This window comes from Bos indicus, chromosome 7 (genome assembly GCF_029378745.1).
Source record: "Bos indicus isolate NIAB-ARS_2022 breed Sahiwal x Tharparkar chromosome 7, NIAB-ARS_B.indTharparkar_mat_pri_1.0, whole genome shotgun sequence".
NCBI lineage: Eukaryota > Metazoa > Chordata > Mammalia > Artiodactyla > Bovidae > Bos > Bos indicus.
Window position 1 is genome coordinate 19,618,785 of NC_091766.1, and position 20,914 is coordinate 19,639,698.

At 49.9% G+C, this 20,914-nt stretch overlaps 1 protein-coding gene across 3 annotated transcripts; it reads right to left on the reverse strand.

Moving 5' to 3' along the window:
- Positions 1–610: 610 nt before the first annotated feature.
- Positions 611–11,844, reverse strand: CREB3L3 (cAMP responsive element binding protein 3 like 3). Of its 3 annotated transcripts, none has more exons than XM_019964450.2 (10): positions 11,704–11,844; positions 11,063–11,191; positions 10,320–10,611; positions 9,362–9,474; positions 7,744–7,878; positions 6,592–6,698; positions 3,162–3,230; positions 1,916–2,000; positions 1,620–1,716; positions 611–1,434 (listed from the first exon to the last, which is right to left on the reverse strand). In XM_019964450.2, exons 1-10 carry the CDS (start codon positions 11,728–11,730, stop codon positions 1,121–1,123), a joined length of 1,368 nt encoding a protein of 455 aa, XP_019820009.2. In that variant the 5' UTR covers positions 11,731–11,844; the 3' UTR covers positions 611–1,120. The 3 variants fall into 3 exon arrangements, with proteins under 3 accessions (XP_019820009.2, XP_019820008.2, XP_019820010.2); XM_019964449.2 differs by having other exon boundaries at positions 7,744–7,881; XM_019964451.2 differs by lacking the exon at positions 11,063–11,191 and having other exon boundaries at positions 7,744–7,881; positions 11,704–11,842.
- Between the last annotated feature and the right edge of the window lie 9,070 nt (positions 11,845–20,914).

A 20,914-nucleotide genomic window follows, 5' to 3' on the forward strand; every position in this document is an offset into this window, starting at 1 on the left:
ACCAGCTGTTGACATTCCTTGAGTCCTCCATTTGTAAATATTATTTCTGTGATTCTTTAATCCGTGCCCTATGCTACTAGGCTTTGAGCCTCTCCAGGAGAGAGGCCACATCTTCTAATCGCGATTGCAAATTCCCCCACCCGACCCCACATCCCCACACCTGCACAAAGCCGGCAGGGATCCGGGTGTGACTCTTTAAAGGAAGAGCGTGGGTGCAGCTGGGGTCCATGCTCCCCAGCTGTGACCTTGGGCTAGTCCCTTCATTCCCGACGGTTCAGTCTCCTCATCCATAAGACAAGCCGGGTGGGCAGCCTAGTCCCCCAGGAAAGCAGCTGCCCCAGGCCTTCCGCAGACTCCCTTGAAGGGTCTGGGCCGGGGCGGGGCCAGAGCCGTCAGAACCTCGCGCTCCTGGCGCACCCTGCCCTTCATCAGCCGCCGCTCTCCAAGGTCCTGAAGACAACCCTGGCGCCTCTCGTCCCCGCTCCAGCCTCGGGGTCCAGGGACTCCCCCACGTCACTCCTCTATCTTCGGCTGGCCCAGTCCTTCCTTCTGTGGGTTGGGGAGCCCCAGACTAATTAGCCCCCACCATACTCCACCTCCACGCCAGCCGTGTTCTGCCAAGATACTTTATTAAGGATCATGGCAGTTTAAAAAAAGGAAAAGTTTGTGGGTCATGGCAGCGCCGAAGTTTAGGGCTCACCCCGTGCTCTGGGGCCGGGGTCCCTGCAGACTTGGCTGCTTTCTCCTCCGTGTGTGCGAGGGGGCAGGGAGGAGTCCCCAGGGTCGGGGGGTGGGGGTAGTTTTTGAGGCCTGGTGTGTATCGATCTGTCCAGGTCAGGGATCAGTCTGTGCGTGTGTCCCTGTTTCCTTCCGCACCTGGGTCTGCATGTAGATTTCTCAGACTTTGTGGCCTTATGGTCTGTGTCTGAGAATCAGTTTCAGTGTGTACCTGGATCCCTGGGTCTGTAGCTGTGTATCTGTGCATCTCCATCCTAATACCTTCTCCAGGTTCTCTCTCTCACCTTGGATCCCCATGCCTGTCCCTGTCCACTACAGCACCTATTGAAGCACCCCTGAGCAGAGGGGCCAGGGTGGAGAAGGGGGCAGGGACCCATGGTGTTCACAGCTCCCCCCCTGCTGCCTCCAGCCCCACGTGGCCCGGGCTGACTGCTGGCTCAGGTGGGGCACAGTCCAGTAGGGTGGCCTGGTCCAGTTCCTTCACAGAGTTGCCCTGGACCAGAGTTGAGTTGTCCAGATCCTCTGTCGAGTTGTCCAGAGCACGTGTGTCCTGGGATTCCCATTCCCCCGGAGGGCTGCCTGGAGACCTTTCCTGAAGTGCACCAGTGTTGGGCCCGGGTCCGGGGGCCTCGGAGCCTGGTGCAGTGTCGGGAGCCACCCGGGATGCCGCGTCGTTGTGTAGAGTTCTGGAGAAAACTGAGCAAGGGGTGGGGGAGGGTCATAAGGGATGGCCTGAGGGCCGGTTCCCTTCTTTCCTTAGCCCCCAGCCCCAGGGAGCACTTGCAAAGGGGCACCTTCCCCTCCCCCAGTGGGGACTGGGGAGCCAAGCAGAATGTGCCCCAGAGGGGTTTTGAAGGAAGAGCAAATCCGAGTCCACCTACCTCGCACAGGTGCGAAGTCTCCGGGGCTCTCGGCTCTGTTGGAGGCGAAAGGGCTGATGGAGGGGAGGACGATGAGGGCGAAGGAGAAGAGCAGGACCTGGTGGAGATGTGGGCGGGGTCACCCCATCCCTCCACAACCCCTGAGCATGCTTAAGCAGGAAAACAGAGGCCCAGAAGACTAGATCGTGCTGACCCGGCACTCAGGGCTCTGCTCCTACTCATGCTCTCCTCCCCCACAGGCCCCTCTGCCAAGGTTGAGGACACCCTCCCACTCAGAGCTGGGGGTCAGGACTCACTGCTATGCAAGTGCCCGTCTGTGCCGATTTGCTGGTAGACTGGACCACAATGGCCTGGAGTTTCTTCAGCTGTTCCAAGAGAGACCTTAGTGGAAATGGGAAGCCTTGGCTGAGCCCTGTATGGCCTTCACCTGGCTCCTTGTCCATTTCTGTTCTCTCCCAGCCTGGCTGAGGTCTGAATCCTATCCACCCCTCAAGGCCCTACTGCTAATTAAAAGTCCCAGAAGCTCCCTCAATAAATCTCCACTGAACATCTCACCCGCTTTTCTGACACCCAGCCTCCTCCATCCAGGTTGCCATCATCACTCACCTGGACACCAGCCCCCACCTCTGGTCCCCTCAAGCCTCTCGTGCCCCCTCTAGGGTTCACGCTCCATACTTTTCAAATGTGATTCAACCCCCAGCCCTCCAGGTTCCCACCTCCCTTGGGGTAAAAGCCTGAGTCTTCATTGTTGCCCACAAGGCCCTGCATGACCTGCCTCCCTCTCTCCTCTCCCCTGACTCTGCCCCTCACTCACACTGCTCCAGCCACACAGTCCCCTTATTGTTTCTCCTACATACAAGTATTCCTGCCCTAGGACCTTTGCACTGGCTGTGCCCTCTGTACCAAGGACACTGTCCCCCCCCCCACCACAGGTCTTTTTGTAGCTGCTTCTTTCTTATCTTTCTTATCTTCTTTCTTATCTGTTGGATCTCATCTCAAATGGCAGCTTATCTGACTTCCCTGCCTAAAATAGCGCCCCCCCCCCAGCCCCTTCCCCCTAGTTTATTTTTCTTCCAAGTGGCTATCACTGTTTGAATGATCTTTTACACAGTTTTGTTTGTCTTGAGTATGTTTCTCACTAGAGTATGAGTCTTTTAAGTGGAGGGACTGTATCTGTTTTGCTCACTACTGAGGTATCAGTACCCAGAACTATGCCTGGCACTGAGTAGATGCTAATAAAAACTGAATTAGTACATGTACCCCATAGATGGAATCACCTGCAGTTCTCCAACACACCATACTCCTAGCCTTTGGCCATTCATATACCATTTCCTTCCTTCCCTCTATGGAACTCTTATACATCCTTCAAGGGCCCAAGTCTAAATCCCCTCTTCTATGCAGCCTGCCCCCTCTCTGGGTGGAATCCTCACCTTCTGCTCTGCCCTGCTATCACACAGCCTGTCCCCCCTTGTCCAACTCTCCTGCAAGAGACTCCAGGGTCAGCTTCCCCCTGTCCTCAGTCCCAGTCACACCAAGACTCACAGGTTCTGCTTTTCGAGATGCAAGACCTTCCTCTGAAGTTCCTGATTCTGGGCGGTACAAGCTGACATCCTGCAAATGCAACATCACAGTGACATTCAGAATATGCCTGTCACCCCTGCAGATCCGTGAGCTGCAACTGATGAAACCTAAGAACCTAGAGCCCAAGCTCTGCCACAAGAGAAGCCACCTCAGGAGTTCCCTGGTGGTCCAGTGGCTAGGACTTCACACGCTCCCAATGCAAGGGGCCCAAGTTTGATCCCTGGTCGAGGAACTGGATCCCACAGGCTACAACTAGAAACTCACACAGCTAAATAAACATTTTAAAAAAAGAAGAAAGAGAAGCCATCGCAATGAGAAGCCTGCACATCACAACCAGAGAGTAGCCCCCGCTTCCTGCAACTAGAGAAAGACCACGCACAGCAATGAAGACTCGCACAGCTGACATAAAAAAATAAAACATTCAAATCATGGCATGAGGGTATGTTAGTATCCAGGGAAGAGGATAAATTCCCCCACTAAAAGGCCCTCCTAAATAACTCATGGGATAAAGAAGAATCCACAGTGAAAAGTAGGGAAGACCTAGGAACCAAGTAATGACAACATCCAAATCAAGATGTATGAGATGCAGCTAAAGAAGTGCTGAGGAGAAAACGCATAACCTTATTACAGTTTAAGCAGCTGAACATGTGCAGTGCCTAGTCGCTCAATCGTGTCCAACTCTTTGTGACCCCATGGACTGTAGCCCGCCAGGCTTCTCTGTCCATGGGGGTGCTCCAGGCAAGAATACTGGAGTGGGTTGCCGTGCCCTCCTCCAGGAGATCTTCCCCACCCAGGGATCAAACCCAGGTCTCCTGCATTGCAGACAGATTCTTTACAGTCTGAGCCACCGGGGAAGCCTGCAGCTGAACATACACATTTAAAAATCAGCAAAAGAACAACAGAATAAACTCACTTAAAAAAAAAATGAAAGACACAATAAAGCTAAGAGTAGAAATAAAGGAACTAGTACACAAAAACACAATTGAGTGGGAGGAAAAGTCAGAAATTCATTCTTCGAAAACAATAAGTAAAACAAAGTTCTGGCAAGATTGCTCAAGATAAAAAACAAGCGAAGGTGCAAATACACAACATGAGTTATTACTAAGGTCCCAGCTACAGATGATTCAAAGCTTAAAAAAATAATGGGAGAGAACTATGAACTATCTTATGTCGATAAATTTGAAATGGACAACTTTCCAGAAGAATCAGTTCAGTTCAGTCACTCAGTCGTGTCCAACTCTTTGCGACCCCATGAATCGAAGCACACCAGGCCTCCCTGTCCATCACCAACTCCCGGAGTTCACTCAGACTCACGTCCATCGAGTCAGTGATGCCATCCAGCCATCTCATCCTCTGTCATCCCCTTCTCCTCCTGCCCCCAATCCCTCCCAGCATCAGAGTCTTAGAATAACACATCCCAAAACTGACTAGGGAAGAAATAGAAAACGCAGATAGACCTGTAACATTTACTAAAATCACTTTTGGTTTAAAAAGTGAGTGAACTAAGTTTTTATGTTTCCTACCCTGATGCTGGGAAAGATTGAGGGCGGGAGGAGAAGCGGATGACGGGGGATGAGATGGTTGGATGGCATCACTGACTAAATGGACATGAGTTTGAGCAAGCTCCAGGAGAAGGCGAAGGGCAGGGAAACCTGGCGTGCTACAGACCATGGGGTCACAAAGAGTCAGACATGACTGAGCGACTGAACAACACCACCACATTAAAGAACAATGAGGACCCTGCCTCTCAGTATCCTGTATGACTTTAGAGAGGTGATTGGATGGGCTTAGAGTGCACAGGGATTAGAAAAAATGGAGACAGTGACAGACTTTATTTTCTGGGGCTCCAAAATCACTACAGATGGTGACTGCAGCCATGAAATTAAAAGAAGCTTGCTTCTTGTAAGAAAAGCTATGACCAAACTAGACAGCATATTAAAAATCAGAGACATTACTTTGCCAACAAAGGCTCCATCTAGTCAAAGCTATGGTTTTTCCAGTAGTCATGTATGGATGTGAGAGTTGGACTATAAAGAAAGCTGAGTGCCAAAGAACCGATGCTTTTGAACTGTGGTGTTGGAGAAGACTCTTGAGAATCCCCTGGACTGCAAGGAGATCAAACCAGTCAATCCTAAAGGAAATCAGTCCTGAAGATTCATTGGAAAAATGATCCTGAAGCTGAAATTCTAATACTTTGGCCACCTGAGGTGAAGAACTGATTCATTGGAAAAGACCCTGATGCTGGGAAAGATTGACGGGAGGAGGAGAAGGGGATGACGGATGAGATGGTTGGATGGCATCACCGACTCAATGGACATGAGTTTGAGCAAGCTCCAGGAGTTGGTGACGGACAGGAAAGCCTGGTGTGCTGCAGTCCGTGGGGTCACAAAGAATCGGACACGACTGAGCGACTGAACTGAACTGAGAGTGCACAGTTCTTAAGTTGAGGAAGTTCCTCCTTCCTTCTACTCCCTGGAAGGAAGCCATGACAGCTCTGAGGACCAGAGAGGCTCAGACAAGGGAAGTAAATGTCCCACCTACAGGCAAAGAGCCAGGACATAACCTCCCTTCTTGACATAGCATCATCTAGGGCAGTGGTCCCCAACCTTTTTGGCACCTGGGACTGGTTTCAAGGAAGACAGTTCTTCCATGAATCCGGGGTGTGGAGGGGATAGTCTTAGGATGATTCAAGCACATTACACTTAATTTTCACTTTATTTCTATTTTCTGGAAATTAGGGTTAGGGTCTGTGCTTCCAGGAGAATCTAGTGCTGCTGCTGATCTCACAGGAGGTGGGGCTAAGGCGGTAATATGAGTTGGGGGGAGCGGCTGTAAACACCGTTGCTCCCTTGCCTGCTGCTCACCTCCTGCTGTGCGGCCTGGTTCCTGACAGGCCATGGATTGATACCAGTCCATGGCCCAGGAATTGGGGACCCCTATTCTAGGGGATTAGGGGCCTCAAAATTGAGCCCTGTGCCACCTCTAGGCATTTTTCCATCCTTGTAATTCACAGACAAAACAGTCGCTCCCATGTGGCACAGTGGTAAAGAATCCACTTGCCAACGCAGGAGACTCAGAAGACGTGGGCTTGATCCCTGGGTTGGGAAAATCCCTTGGAGAAGGAAATGGCTACCCAGTCCAGTATTCTTGCCTGGAGAATCCCATGGACAGAGGAGCTTGGCAGGTTGCAGTCCATGTAGTCGAACATCACTGAGCAACTGAACACACACACACACACACACACACACACACACACACACACACACGTGCGCGCGCGCGCGCGCGCGCGCGCGTGCACAGATTGTGACCTTTGCTCCACTGCATGCCTCTCTCAGGCCTCAGTCCCCACCCCCTTCACCTCGAGTGTGGGGTCCTGGGTCCCCAGCCTTACCGAGTCTCCAGGCCATCAATGTATTCCTTCTTCTTTTTCCGGCTTTCTTGAGCTGACTGTTTGTTTCGGATTTTCCGGCGGATCTTTTTCAGCATTCGCTCCTCATACTGCAGAGTGACATGGGGAGGAGACTGAGTTAGTCTGAAGGGTTTACTCTCTTGTCCAGAGCCCACAGTTTCACCCCCAGTATCCTCCCAAGGGAGCCAGACTCAGGGACTTGAGGGCAGACCCTTCATGGCTTGAAGGCCAGATTTTCTGTCCTCAAATTCCCTCAGAGTCTCTAGTGGTTGTGGGGGTGGGGAGGGGCGGGGGGATGGGAATGGTCCTGGTTTCCTGACGGTCTTTCTGCTCCCAGTCCCAGTTCCATGATTAACAACTAGATTTTGTGCACTGGTGCAGTCGCGCCACCATCTGGCCATGTGTAGGATTGGCGCCTTTTCCCAGGCCAGTTATCACTAAGAGAAGTCTTTCAACTGGAAAAGGCAAACTCAGGTATTGATACTGAGTGAACAGGCTGAGTGGAGGCCCCGGCCAGCTAGAAAGCCCCCACTGTGTTGGCTCTGACGATGAATTTTCTGGTTCTGGTGACAGACACATCCTAACACTCTAATTACGTGTGCTGTGCTTAGTCACTAGTCGTGTCCGACTCTTTGTGACCCCACCAACTGTAGCCCACCAGATTCCTCTGTCCATGGGAATTCTCCAGGCAAGAATACTGGAGTGGATGGCCATGCCTTCCTTCAGGGGATCTTCCCAACACAGGGATCGAACCTAGGTCTCCAGCATTGCAGGCGGATTCTTTACCATCTGAGCCACCAGTTAGGGAGACATAAAGGTGAGATTCAGGCTTCCCAGGTGGTACAGAAGTAAAGAATCCACCTGCCAATGCAGGAAATGCAAGAGACATGAGTTCGACCCCTGGGTCGGGAAGATCCCCTGGAGTATGCAGTGGCAACCCACTCCAATATTCTTGCCTGAAGAACGCCATGGACAAAGGAAACTGGTGAGCTACCATCCATAGGGTCGCAAAGAGTTGGACATGACTGAGTGTGCACACACACACACACACACACATGCACACAAAGGTGAGACTCGTGGGCATGTTGCTGCAGGAAGTGGGGTGAGGCCGAGCCAGGGGTCCCATGGACTCACCTTGGTAAGGGGCAGCTGAGTGGGCAGAGTGATGCCTTCTTTGGCTAGTAGCTTCTTCTCATCCTCCGTCAGCACCAGCTCCTGGCAGTGCCCAGTCCCAGGTCGCAACAGGTGGGGGGCTGCCAGGTGATGTTGCTGCTGTGGGGAAACCAGGAGAACTGTTTTGGGGGCAGAGACAGTGACTACCTCTGAGAAATAAAAGGCATGGAGAAACAATTGATCCAGTCGCTGTAGGGTCCACACTGGCACTAGGGCACCAAACAACCAGCCCACAGCCCTCTGACCCAGCCATTCCGTTTCCAGGAATTCATCTTACAGATACAAGTGTGGTTTTTTGTTTGTTTCACAAATAGTCATTTGACAGTTATGTGTTTAGCATCTACTACAGGCTACGCACTGCTCCGCGCTCTGAGCATTCCTTGCAGCTCTTGTCTGCAACAGGAAAAGGAAAATCCAACAAACAGGGTGTATAGGATAAGTGAGCCTCTGGGAAAAGAGAGTGAGAGGTGGTTCTCCCCATGTACCTGTTTGTACCTGTGGAACTTGGACTGTGTGCATGCATTTGACTATTCAAAAAATTTTCAAACTAAATTTAAATCACGAAATAGAAACACTGAAAATGAAAGAAGCGTGTCATCAGACAGCCAAGTTCTAGGAATGTCACACCATGACTCAGGAATAAAGGTAGAGATTGGGGCAGCCTGCTATCTATCGAATAAAATTCCAGTTCCTGGAATTCCAGGCCATTGATCAGTCCAACCATTTTCTCTTCAGGGCTCAAGCCTCAGTGTGTTCATCTGCAATATGGGAAGATTAATATCATTGTTTTGTGGAAGTGGGAGGCCTTCTTCCCCTATTGCCTCCCACTTCCACAAAACAATGATATTAAACTTGATATTTTTACAAAATCCAGTTAGCATTTCCAAAGTAGTCATTTGTCTTTCCTATCCTTCAAGACCTGCTGAAGTTCTATCTCCTCCAGGAAGCTTTCCTGGACCTGCAATGCCCCTCTAGCCTCTCTCCCTAAGCAGTCATTGTCCCCTCTTGACCATGAGGTCCCCATAGACTGAGCACACAGCTGATGCTCACTGCAGGTCTCTCAAGTCAAGAGGGATGTTCTGGTCTTTTTTAGAGGTTGTCAGGACAACTTTAGGCATCAGGAGATCAAATCCTGACTTGGCCACATGCTTGCTGTGTGACTTTGTGTCTGTGGCTTAACCTCTCTGGGGACTGGTTTTCTCATCTGTGAAAGGGAGCAGGGTACTAACTGGGTTCTCAGGCCTGGTTTGCCCATAGCGGAAGCTCAGGGCAAGATAAGATAGCCCAAGGTAAGCATACAAAGGGCACAACAGACCCAATAGGTCAGCTCAGGAAGTGGGCCTGCAGCAGCTGTGTGATTTAAGGCAAATTACTAAACCTCTCTGTGCCCATTTAATCATATGTGAAATTAAGATAATAGCCTCAATTTTCACGGTTGCTTTGAATTAAAAGACCTGGGACCAATACCAATTCCTGTCTGTGACTGTCTTCCAGTCTTCAAAATGGGTGTATTGGGGCCCCATGAGCCCAGTGCCCCTCCCAGCTCTGATGCTCCAGGGGGCAGGTGGGGGCTGCTCACCAGGTCCCCGCTGCTGCTGGAGAGGAGGAGGTCCTTGACTGTGAGGTTGTAGCGTGAGGGCGAGTCAGCCAGGTCGGTCTGCTCCTCAGCATAGACGCCTGGGCTCCACATTTCTAACAGGGCACATGAGGATGGAGACAGGGGTGGGGGTCAGGCAAGGGGCCTCGAGCTCCCAGGTCCTACCTGCCTCCTCCAGCAAAGCTACAGCATCGACCCTAATGTGCTAGGCATTTGTTGCCTGGCTTGGGACTCCAAGACCAGGTGCCTCAGTCTCCCCTCTGCCATAAGACGGGGACCCCAGTTCATCAGGACGTTGTTAGGAACCCACGGCCAGCCCAAGAGGGAGTGGCTGTTATCACTCAGGATTAGGGGCTGGATCTGCAGCTGGCCTGGCCTTATCTCCTCCTGGGGGCAGGGACCAGTTCTGATTCACCCGCAGTTCCCTCCCACCAGCTACCTGGCACCCCATAGGTGAGCTGCTCTGGAGAGCACAGTCTTCCGAGTCAGAGGGCCCTTGCTTCTAATCCCAACTGGGTGGAGTTGTGTGACCTTGGGTAAGGGAGTAAACCTCTCTGAGCCTCAGTTTTGTCAAGTCTCCAATGGGACTAATAAGTACTCCCACGCCATTGAGGGGCTCAAAAGACAAAGGATGCCCTCTTGGTGGAGTCTTCTGCATCAGGCCTTTCCCCAGGTCTGTAGGAGCACCCCAAGGCCTGGGATCCCACAATCTCACGAACTTTCACTGAGTCTCCTATGAACCAGGCATGGAAGGTATAAAAAATGAGGTTGCCAGCACAATGCTTGAGGCAGACTGCATCCCAGCTCTGCGGCTCTGACTCATCTCTTAACCATCCGGAAAATGGGTCCATGACAGCACACCAGTGCCCATCTCAAAGGGTGGATTTGTGCGTTCAGTGCCTGAGACAAGGCAAGGATAGTCAGCTGACACAGGACTCACCCAGGTCTATGGCAACAGAAGTCTCAAGCCTTGGGGCCACTGGCCCGAGGTGCCTGGCAGGGCAGGTGGGGCCAGGATGGTAGGAGGGGCAGGGCCCCTTGCCAGACTCCACACTATGGCAGCCGGCAGGGGTGGCAGGCACCCCACCGTGTGGAGGCGTGTCCTGGGTGTCAGAGGGCAGATCTTCTGAGATGCCACTGTCACTGGCCGCGGGGGACCAGGTTGGGGAATCTGAATCTCCAGAACCCAGGATGGAATTGAGGAAGTCATCAGAGTCCGCACCTGGCAGGACCTGTTGGGACAGAGGGCACCGGTGGGAATTAGGAGGTCTATGCTTTGCAATGCTGTGTCTCTGGGCAAGCTGCTGACCCTCTTTGGGCCTCACGTGTCCTTTCTGTAATATGGAAAGAGCTAATGTTTGTTGCCCATTGGCATGGCTGGAGCCTGAACCCAATCGTGTAGCTCGGGAACAACATCAAACCTTGTCGAGCGAGGAACAAGCCCCAAGTTTAAGTCTGGAGCCAACTTCAAACTACTGTGTGACCCAGGACAAGTTACCACTCCTGTCTGGGCCTTGCTTTCCACCCCTTTAAGAAGAAGGCGATGTCATCTGGCCCTTAGGGTCGCTGAAAGGGTTTATACAACGTGCTTTGCTAAAATCACATGTGTGTGTGGTAAAGGCACAAAGCTGAGCGGAGTCCCGGCTCTGACCTGGGGGTGGGGACGACGCATTGGGTTATCACCTGGTCCTCCCCATGGCCCCAGTCCTCTCCCAGCTCTACGTGTCTCAGGACGCCGTCCTGCCGGTCAAACAGTAGATCCAGGAGTTCCAGGCTGTCGATAGGGCCCATGGGACTGGTGGAGGAAGCCATCTGGGGCGAGGAGGGGACACCTGTGAGGGTCATGCAGCCCCTCTCCTGCCCACTGCCCATCTGCCACCACCTGAGGTACCTTCCCCTCTGCTTCAGTCCCAGCTGTAGCCCCCAGGTCGGCCTGCCCCTCCTGCCTGCGGAGCCTCAATCTCCAAATCTCTGTTATGGGGCCAACCCAGAGGCTCCTGGGCCTAGGAGCCAATTTCTTTAAAAAGCACTAGACAGCTGCCCCGTGGGGATGGACAGCAGATGAAGCTAGCCCCCTCTTGCATTCCCATCCTGTAAGAATCCCCCCCCCACACACACACACCCTTTTCTGGAAGGCAGGGAAGCCCAGAATAAAGTCCAGCAGCGGCCCGGAATAGAGACACAATCTTAGTCATTGTATTCTCCCTCCGGGTCTCAGTCTTCCCATCTGTACAAGGGGGTGTGAGGTGCCTGCCAATTCTGGGAGCTTGGGGAGAGTTCCTGGCATAAATCGTCCCTCCCCTGGGGACCCGTGCAGGTCTCACCTTTCCAATAGCTAAGTCCCCATCCATGAGTCCCTCTAGCTCCTTCTCCAGACCTCCTGCGTCTGCCTCGAGCTGAAGGCTCAGTCTGCCATCAAGTCTCCCGGGCTCAGCTGCGTCTTCTCTGTGGTTGTCACCACTCCCCAAAAGATGCTGAAATAGTCCCGGGGCTCTCCCAGCCCACCCCAAGGTGCTGATTGGGCAACAGGCAGGACGGACAGAGTTAAGGGCCAATGACAGCGGGGCAGACTAGGGGGAGGGGCGGGAAGACCGTTATCTCGCATGTTTTGTGCTTTTCCAGTCGCAGTGGGCAAAGGCCAAAGTCTGGGGTTCCGCGGCTCCATGACCTTTCCCCTACTTTCGGGGACTGTGTCTTCCATAGTCCCCGGATGTCAGCTCCAAGAGAGCCCAGGGCCCTTGGCCGGGTCCCGTCCACTCCCAGAACAAAACAGAACCCAAAAGAATAGCCCAGACTTTTGGGGGCACCCTTCCTTCAGCCAGGAGTTCCCTTCCTTCATCACAGCTGGCAGCCCTCAAAGCCCCCTTCCCCCAGGCAAGGTCTCTCCGGCCAAACCAGAGCAATCAATCCCTTCTAGAATCTTCTAGCGTTCACTTATTCTCAACAGATATTTATTGCAAGCCAAACTGATTCCTGCCTCAGGGCCTTTGCACTGGCTGTTCCCTCTGCCTGGAAGGCATATCTGCTCAACCCAACTCTCTCACTGTGCTCACACATTCCTGAATGTTTGCTATTTGTGGAACCCAGCACAGACAACTGAGAAGCCCCTCTGGGATTCCATCCACCCCCAACACACACAACCAGGGAGGGCCCCCCACCCCTTACCGCTTGATCACTCACTGTTTTCATGGACCTCACTACTGGAAATTTTCTTGTTTACTTACCTATATTCTTCTCTCATTGCTCCTCTGCCCTTTCATGTGAGCACCTTCAGGGGGACAATAGAGGCTCTTTTGCTCTCAGCAGGGTCCCCAGTGTCTTAAAGATGCCCACACACAGGAGGCACTCCATCAACTCTTACTCATCTGGCAACTCCTAGGGCAGTGGACAAGCTAGATCATAAAAGCATAAACACACCAATAGCTGACAAATGGGTGAATGCTACCAAGAAGCTGAATGTAATCATGTACAGAGCAACACAGGACGGGCAAAGACTTTATTTTTATTTTTTTTAATGCTTTAAAAAAAAATAGTGTGCTTTCTTTGAACTGCATGCCATGAATTTTTTTTTTTCTTTTTTTGGGCCGCATTTCATGTGGGATCTTAGTTCCCTGACCCAGGATCAAACCTGCATCCCCTGCATTGGAAGAAGGAATCTTAACCACTGGACCACCAGGAAAGTTCCAGGATTCTTTCGGAAGGTGACATTTAAGTATGTTCCTAAATGATGAGCAAGAGCCCAGCCACTGGAATACCTGGTGAAAGGCTGTTTCAGGTCAAGGAACAGCTCATGCAAAGGCCCTGGGGCAGGACTCTAGCTGGTGTGTGGGAGGAACAGCAAGGAGGCCCGTGTGTCTGGAGAACAGTGAGTGAAGGGCGAGAAGAAGGAAAGGAGGACACAGAGGGAACAGGGCAGGTCATGCAGAGTCTTGTGGGCTGTGGCAAGGAGTTTAAGTTAGTCGCATCTTTTTGAGATCCTGTGGACTTTAGCCCACCAGGCTTCTCTATCCATGGGATTTCCCAGGCAAGAATACTGGAGTGGGTTGCCATTCCCTTCTCCAGGGGATCTTCCCAACCCAGGGATTGAACTTGAGTCTCCCACATTGCAGGCAGACTCTTTACCATCTGAGCCACCAGGGAAACCCACTGGTTTATACTAAATACAGTGGAAGCTCTTGGGAGCTTAGTGAATGGATGACAAGCCTTCTGTATGCTGGCCAAGATGCTAGGTGCTAGGTTTACACGGTAACTCAAACACTCTGCTTGCTCTCAAGAAATACACATCTTGGTGTATGTTTCTCCATGGGCCAGCCATTATTTATTCAGGCAACAAAAATTTAAGACCTACTATGAGCTGTGCCAGAGTGTTGCTCTTATCTCACAATAACACCTGTGGTTGTCACAACTGGGGTGTTCCTGGAGTGAGTGGGGGCTAGGGATACTGCTCCATACCTCACAGTGCCCAGGACAGCCCCTCACAGGGAATGCCTGACCTTGATGTGGGCAGTGCCAGGCAGGAGGACCCTTGCATTACCGTAACTGCCCCCCCCGCCACACACACACACCGGATACTGGTAACATTAGCTCACTCTTGGCCTCTGCATCTTTCATTTCCTTTTTCACTACTCTGGGTTGGATTTTTAAGGGGTTTGTTTGGTTTGGTTTGGCTTAGTGTTCTCAGTCGTAATATTTATTCAGCCTTGGCTTGTGGAGGCACCTTTCCAGGGCTGTCTTGGCAGGTGTAGAAAATAGGTGAAGGTTGACTTCTGGACTTGTCTCTGCCTCCCCCTCACTCCCATTTATGACTCTCAGGAGCCCCGGTACCCTTGACATAGAACTTGTCCCCATCTTATCCAAATCTGCCTGAATAAATGATCTGGCATTACTCACTTAATACCTACATGGGTGTTTAGACCCCATAGTCTTCTCTGCAGGATATTTGTTACTTTTTTGTAATTTATTTTAACTCATTCATTCATTCATTTATATTTTCTTGGCCATGCTACATGGCATGTGAGATCTTAGTTCCTCAACCAGGGATTGAACTCACGCCCCTTGCATTGGAAGCACAGAGTCTTTTTAACCACCAGACCACCAGGGATGTCCCCTTTTATAATTTTATAGTCATGGGCTTTAGAAGGCTTTCATATGCCCTAGTGAAAAGATGGGGCTTCCAGGTGGCACACTGATAAAGAATCCGCCTGCAATGCAGGACGTGCAAGAGACATGCGTTCGATCCCCAGGTCCAGAAGATTCCCTGGAATAGGAAATGGCAGCGCGCTCCTGTATTCTTGCCTGGAAAGTTCCATGGACAGAGAAACCTGAAGGGTTAGAGTCCCTGGGACCGCGGAGATTCGGACAGGACTGAGCACAATGAAGAGATACCTGAAAGGATAAGATGAGGGTAAGCACTTGAGGGACAAGAGGACTTTCTGATGCCCTTGACATCATGATCTAATTTACCAGACACAAACACATGCTTCAGAGCAATGCTAAGTTGGAATCTAAAGTAAAATTCCCACGATAGATTCCACCAATGAGTTTAAGTATAAAATACAACACAAGACACAAGAGGATGCTGTGGCCAAACAAGACTGAGGGACACTGTGTTAATAAACAGCTTTATGGAACTTGTCAGAGCCTTTACAATACTCTGTAACACTCTCAGAAGGTATGAATTTGTGGCATTTCTCAAACATTGTTAGGTGTGAGCTTTGCTTCCAATTGTTACTTCATTCATACGGAACCGTTTCTAACACCCGAAAACATTTAAAGATAACCACTAGCCTGACTCAGAGAAGGCAATGGCACCCCACTCCAGTACTCTTGCCTGGAAAATCCCATGGATGGAGGAGCCTGGTGGGCTGCAGTCCATGGAGTCGCGAAGAGTCGGACACCACTGAGCGACTTCACTTTCACTTTTCACTTTCATGCATTGGAGAAGGAAATGGCAACCCACTCCAGTGTTCTTGCCTGGAGAATCCCAGGGACGGGGGAGCCTCGTGGGCTGCCGTCTATGGGGTTGCACAGAGTTGGACGTGACTGAAGTGACTTAGCAGCAGCAGCAGCAGCCTGACTAGGGGCTTCCCTGGTGGTTCGACGGTAAAGTGTCTGCCCACAATGCGGGAGACTCAGGTTTGATCCCTGGGTTGGGAAGATCCCCTGGAGAAGGAAATGGCAATCCACTCCAGTACTCTTGCCTGGAAAATCCCATGGACGGATGAGGATGGTAAGCTACAGTCCATGGGGTTGCAATGAGTTGGACACGACTGAGCAACTTCACTAGACTAGCCTGACTACAATAAAAAAAGACAACATCAGATGTTGGTGGAAAATATGGAGCAACCAGAATTCTCACCTGTTGGTGGGAATCAAAATGGTCCAACCTCTTGGGGAAACTTTGGAAATCTGGGCAATCTCTTACAGTTAAAAATGCATTTACCATATGACTTAGCAATTGTATTCCTGGGTATCTACCTAAGAGAAATGTAAATATATGTTCACAGAAAGACTTGTACATGAATGTTCATAGCAATCTTATTCATAATTGTCCTGAACAGTAAACAACTCAAATATCCAATAATAGGGGAGTAGATAAACAAACTGGTATATCCATACAACACAATGCTACTCGTCATTAAAAGGAATAAATTACTATTAATTATACATTCAACAACACATATGAATTTCAAATGCATAATGATAAAAGAAGCCAGATGCAAAAGCATATATACTGTAAGATTCCACTTAAATGAAACCCAGAGAAGAGGCAAAAGCAATTCTTGGTGGGAATTCCCTGGTAGTCCAGCAGTTGGATGCTGCATTACCAATGCAGGGGGCACATGTTCAATCCCTGGTCAAGGAACTAAGATCCCACATGACTTGTGACTTGACAAAAAAAAAACAACAACAGTAATTCTTGGTGATAGAAAGTGGTTCAGTTCAGTTCAGTTCAGTTGCTCAGTCATGTCTGACTCTCTGCAACTCCATGAACTGCAGCACACCAGGCCTCCCTGTCCATCACCCACTCCCAGAGTTTACCCAGACTCATATCCATTGAGTCAGTGATGCCATCCAGCCATCTCATCCTCTGTTGTCCCCTTCTCCTCCTGCCCTCATTCTTTCCCAGCATCAAGGTCTTTTCAAATGAGTCAGTTCTTCGCATCAGGTAGCCAAAGTATTGGAGTTTCAACTTCAACATCAGTCCTTCCAATGAACACCCAGGACTGATTTCCTTTAGGATGGACTGGTTGGATCTCCTGGCAGTCCAAGGGACTCTCAAGAGTCTTCTCCAACACCACAGTTCAAAAGCAACAATTCTTCGGCGCTCAGCTTTCTTTATAGTCCAACTCTCACATCCATACATGACTAACTGGAAAAATCATAGTCTTGACTAGGCGGATCTTTGTTGACAAAGTAATGTCTCTGCTTTTTAATATGTTGTCCAGGTTGGTCATAACCTTCCTTCCAAGGAGTAAGTGTCTTTTAACTTCATGGCTGCAATCACCATCTGCAGTGATTTTGGAGCCCCCCAAAATAAAGTCCGCCACTGTTTCCACTGTTTCCCCATCTATTTCCCATGAAGTGATGGGACCGGATGCCATGATCTTAGTTTTCTGAATGTTGAGCTTTAAGCCAACTTTTTCACTCTCCTCTTTCACTTTCATCAAGAGGCTTTTTAGTTCTTCTTCACTTTCTGCCATAAGGGTGGTGTCATCTGCATATCTGAGGTTATTGATATTTCTCCCGGCAATCTTGATTCCAGCTTGTGCTTCTTCCAGCCCAGCATTTCTCATGATGTACTCTGCATATAAGCTAAATAAGCAAGGTGACAATATACAGCCTTGACGTACTCCTTTTCCTATTTGGAACCAGTCTGTTGTTCCATGTCCAGTTCTAACTGTTGCTTCCTGACTTGCATACTGGTTTCTCAAGAGGCAGGTCAGGTGGTCTGGTATTCCATCTCTTTCAGAATTTTCCACAGTTTATTCTGATCCAAACAGTCAAAGGCTTTGGCATAGTCAATAAAGCAGAAATAGATGTTTTTCTGGGACTCTCTTGCTTTTTCGATGATCCAGCAGATGTTGGCAATTTGATCTCTGGTTCCTTTTCCTTTTCTAAAGCCAGCTTGAAGAAAGTGGTTACCTGGAGTAGAACGGGGAATTGAGTGGACACAGGCATGAAGAAACTTTCTAAGGTGGAGCAGATATTCCATATCTTATTTTTAGTTGTGGTTACTTGACTGTCCAGAATTGTCTGAACTCATCAAATTGAACACACCTAAGATCTATGCATCATTATTATAAATTAAGTCTTCCTCAATAAAAAGCATACTAAATGTATAATGAAGAATCAGATACATAATGCACTTATACATAAATTTACACATATGTAAAACATTAGAAACAACCAAAATATTCACCCATAGGTAATTGATTAGTGAAGTCTGATACATTAACAACTGGAATATTACACAGCTGTGAAAGTGAATGAGGATTATCTTTATGTGCTGGTATGGTACAATATTGAAAACATATGGTTATTTATATTTGAGAAATCAGTGTTTCTCAATATTTTTTTTTATCCTGGCCCCTCACAAGGAGCATTTGAAGACATTTTCATAACTGCTCCACCATGAAATTGTATATCCACAAGTATACAATATATACGCTTGTGTACCATATGTTTATCTGGGTGAAAAAAAAATCTTACTCTTTTAATGTATAAAACACAGATATAGAAACTTTTTTTAATGTATAAAACACAGATTCTTGGGTGTTCCATCCATTAAAACATATGGAGAGACTTCCCTGGCTGGTCCAGTGGCTAAGACTTCACCTTCCAACGCAGAGGGTGAGAGTTCGATCTCTGATCAGGGAACTAGATCCCACATGCCACAGCTGAGAGTTTGCGTGCTAACTAAGACCTGGCACAGCCAAATAAGTGAATGAAAGAATACATAAAGATTTTTAAAAAGCAACATGGGTTTGTGTTGTGTGCTCAATAGTATCTGACTCTGTGACCCCACGGACTGTGTAGTCCACCAGACTCCTCTGTCTGTGACATTCTCCAGGCAAGAATACTGGAGTGGGTTGCCATTTCCTCCTTCAGGGGATCTTCCTGACCCAGGAATTGAACCTGCATCTCCTGTATTGGCAGGCAGATTCTTTACCGCTGAGCCACCTGGTAAACCCTAAAAAAAAAAAAAAAAAATGGAGTGCTCAGAAGAGACCCCCCACACACAGTTAGATCTCCAACTCTGCCCATTTTCAGTGTTGTTGCTATTATTACTACTATATGCATCTGTGAGAAACATGCCAGGCTCCAGTCCCGAGGCACTCCTCAGGCAGACACCCGCCTGTTACTTTCCGACTGCTTCAGCCCTTTGGCCTCACAAGTCTGGTCGTGACGACAGTCCCCGTTCTGCACAGGACAGAGGCGCTAATAAGGGGTTATGACTCACTGTGACCACTCCATGAGTCAGCCGGCATTGAGACAACGCCCAGGTCCCCCACTGCATATGGGGACTTGCTTCTTGTCACCATGTCACCTCCCCATTCCTTGGACTGTTTGCCAAAAAGTCCTCTCTACACTTCCCTTTAGATCAGTTTTGGGGGGACAGGTAAGGGGGTCCAAGATCATCAGCCTCTCCCCTTCCTCTTTCTCCTCCTTCTTCGCTGGGACCCTCCCTTGGGGTACAGCCAGGCCAGGCAGTGAGTAAAACCCTTGTGACATGGGTGTGGCAGGGGCAGGCAGGGGCTGGGGACCAGGGGACTCTGATCGGCCTCTTGGGCAATGCCAACTGATTAGCACCTAATTCTCTGGGCTGCCTAGTCCAGGGGGCTGCCAGCTCTGGAGGGGGAGGGGTGAAGACAGGAAGTTTGAACCAGGGCCTCCCAATGCCACCAGGGAGGAGACTTTTTCAGGGAGTGGGGGGTGAGGCTCCCTACTTTCAGGCATTCATTCATTCATTTTTTTAAAATGTTTTATTATTTATTTATTTGGCTATGTGAGGGTTTTTTTTTTTTAATTTTTATTTATTTATTTTTGGCTGTACTGAGTCTTCATTGCTGTGCCCAGGCTTTCTCTAGTTGCACCAGAGGCTACTCTTCATTGCAGTGAGGGCTTACTCTTTGCTGCTTTGAGCAGGCTACTCATTGCCGTGGCTTCTCTTGTTGTGGAGCACGGGATCTAGGTACTCGGGCTCAGTAGTTGTGGCTCACAGGTTTAGTTGCTTCACGGCATGTGGGATCTTCCTGGATCAGGGATCGAACCTGTAACTCCTGCATTGCAAGGCAGATTCTTAAACACAGGACCATCAGGGAAGTCCTGTTTGAGGTCTTAGTTGTGGCACACAGGATCTTTAGTTGCAGCCCATGGAATCTACTTCCCTGACAAGGAATAGAACCTGGGCCCCTTGCACTGGGAGCATGGAGTCTTAGCCACTGGACAACCAGGGGAGTCCTCATTCATTCATTCTTGAGACCACTACTTCTTGAGTGCCTGCCTGCTGTGTGTCAGGCCTTGGGGACCCAGCAGAGAACATAAACCGTTATTGCCCACGCCCCACCCCCATGGAGCTGATGTTCCTAGGTGGGGGAGACAAATCCTAAGTAAAATCAGTTGTGGATAAGCAAGTAAATAACTACATTGAAGAGAAACACAAAATTGTAAAGAAATTATACTTGAATTTAAAAATTAAAAAATAAACAAATTGAAGAGACCAGATACAGAGGAATAAAGCAAGAAAGAGACATGGTGAGTATGTGGAGGGGGAGGCGATTTGTAATTTTATATTAGGTGGTCAGGGAGGGGGCCTCACCACGAAGACCCTGAGGGAAGAGTGGCGCTTTGTTCCAGGGTGAGAAGTCCAGTGATCTGTCCTGTGATGGTTCTACAAGTTTCTGTGTGGGGCTGGGTGGACTGTGTTTGTGGACAGGGCTGGGAGGTCCCTTGGGTCAGGGGTCCTGTTCTCCAAGCTTGGTGCCTGGGTTTAGGCCTTAGCCAATCATAGGAAGGGGGTCTTCCAGCTTCCCAAGACCAGGTGGTCTTTGGGGCAGTGTTCCCTGAGTGAGGGTCCTGAATCTGGATCAGCAAACAGGATCAGTCTTTCACCCATCTCAAGATACACACCCCTAGGGCCGGTCCCCAACCCCGCCCCCTCCAAGTCTCACCACCATCTCATCCCATCTCCGTGATTGTTTTATGGCTGGTGGGTCCAAGGGTCACAGCTGACCCTCTCACCAGGAAAAGGAGGCCTCCCTTGGCTGCGGATGTGGTCAGCTCAGTTTCCTTCCCCTTGTGGGGGAGAAGACCAGGCGTCAGTCTCCTCCAGCTCAGCCCCGAGGGATTCTGGGATGGTGCTTTAGAGTGGGGGAGGAAGAGGCATGTAGGGGCGTCTAGATCCTGAATTGGTCCAGGCCCTCCATCCCTCACCTTCTGAATTTGTTTGCTGTAGCTGCCAAGACAAAGTCCCAAGACCTGGGAGGCTTGGAGCAACAGAAATATCTTTTCTTCCCAGTCTCAGAAGTCCAA